This window comes from Geospiza fortis, unplaced genomic scaffold, assembly GCF_000277835.1.
Source record: "Geospiza fortis unplaced genomic scaffold, GeoFor_1.0 scaffold527, whole genome shotgun sequence".
NCBI lineage: Eukaryota > Metazoa > Chordata > Aves > Passeriformes > Thraupidae > Geospiza > Geospiza fortis.
The window spans coordinates 40120-41780 of record NW_005054757.1 but is presented as its reverse complement, the minus strand read 5'-3'; the positions used below and the strand labels follow the sequence as shown (position 1 = coordinate 41780).

Here is a 1661-nt window from a genome sequence, read left to right as displayed (position 1 = left end):
CGGCATTCCCTGCTCCCGCTCCACCCAAAGAACCCACGATGGACCCCTCGATTCCTGCAGCTCACGTTGGGATTTTTGGTTATTTTTGCTTGTCCTCGACGATTCCCAGTCGCTCCAGTTCACCCCAGAGGGGTTTTTTGGCCCCTCCATGGATTGAGTTCCTAAAACAAGAGCCCCCTTGGGACATCCCAGCTCCTCCACGGGGAGTTTTGGCTTCTCCAAAGGGCGGCGATTTCCCCACCCGTGGGATTTTTCGAAGGATTTCACGGAGCTGAAGTTGAGGTGACAGTTCAGGAGGTTCAGAGCCGTGGAGAACAAACCCCGCTGTACCCCCCGAATCCTCCTGGCCGGAATCTTTGGGAATTCATCCCCAAAGTTTGGGGGATGACTTTGGGTCCGACGGACGCGGGGTCGCGTTTCCCATGCTCAGGAGGAGGTCACTGAGGAGAGCTCGTGGGGGTCACTCTGCTTCTCCCCCGAGGCTGAACCCTCACCTGGAGCGAGGAAAGGAGAGAATCCGAGCTGGAATCTGAGATCCACATGCGAAAAACGCCCAAAATCCATCCTCAAAACCACCCAAAATCCTCCTCCATCCTCATCCTCACCGTCCGTTTCCAAAGCTGGAATCTGAGATCCACATCCGAAAAACGCCCAAAATCCATCCTCATCCTCAAAACCACCCAAAATCCTCCTCCATCCTCATCCTCACCGTCCGTTTCCAAAGCTGGAATCTGAGATCCACATCCGAAAAACGCCCAAAATCCATCCTCATCCTCAAAACCACCCAAAATCCTCCTCCATCCTCATCCTCACCGTCCGTTTCCAAAGCTGGAATCTGAGATCCACATCCGAAAAACGCCCAAAATCCATCCTCATCCTCAAAACCACCCAAAATCCTCCTCCATCCTCATCCTCACCGTCCGTTTCCAAAGCTGGAATCTGAGATCCACATCCGAAAAACGCCCAAAATCCATCCTCATCCTCAAAACCACCCAAAATCCTCCTCCATCCTCATCCTCACCGTCCGTTTCCAAAGCTGGAATCTGAGATCCACATCCGAAAAACGCCCAAAATCCATCCTCATCCTCAAAAACAGCCAAAATCTTTCATTCCCAACCTCATCCTCACTGTCCATTTCCCAAAGCCTTCACCCAAGCTGCGATCTGAGATCCACATCCAAAATCCTCCATTCCCATCCTCATCCTCATCCTCAAAAAACACCCAAATTCCTCCTCCGTCCTCATCCTCACCGTCCGTTTCCAAAGCTGGAATCTGAGATCCACATCCAAAGCCACCCAAAATCCTCCTCCATCCTCATCCTCAAACAACACCCCAAATCCTCCATCCCCATCCTCATCCTCACCGTCCATTTCCCAGTGCCTTCACCCAAGCTGCAATCTGAGATCCACACCCCAAATCCTCCATCCCCATCCTCATCCTCACCGTCCGTTTCCCGTGGATCACGTCAGGATCTCGGGCCGGGCGGCGGCGCCGCGCTCGGCCTGGTGCCTGTCCATGACCTGCAGCACGTCCTCCAGGATGGACGGCCCCAGGTCCACGTGCAGGGACAGCAGCGAGCCGGCGTGCGACAGGAAGGGCTCGGCCTCGCCGTTGGCGGCCAGCCGGGGACACGGCGATGGCGGTGACGATGGTGACGCCGG

At 55.0% G+C, this 1661-nt stretch overlaps 2 protein-coding genes across 2 annotated transcripts in view; both read right to left on the bottom strand.

Annotated features, from left to right (window-relative positions):
* DPF2 (double PHD fingers 2) overlaps positions 1–1084 on the bottom strand; it is a 19395-nt gene extending 18311 nt beyond the window's left edge. The window contains exon 1 of the mRNA XM_031065393.1: positions 1022–1084. Coding sequence (XP_030921253.1) covers positions 1022–1084 — 63 coding nt within the window. The remainder of the gene's footprint in view (positions 1–1021) is intronic.
* CDC42EP2 (CDC42 effector protein 2) overlaps positions 7–1661 on the bottom strand; it is a 5873-nt gene continuing 4218 nt past the window's right edge. Inside the window, exons 3-4 of the mRNA XM_031065392.1 lie at positions 1444–1655; positions 7–494 (exon numbers count right to left, since the gene is read on the bottom strand). Of these exons, the coding sequence (XP_030921252.1) occupies positions 1461–1655 (195 nt within the window). The 3' untranslated portion in view covers positions 7–494; positions 1444–1460. The remainder of the gene's footprint in view (positions 495–1443; positions 1656–1661) is intronic.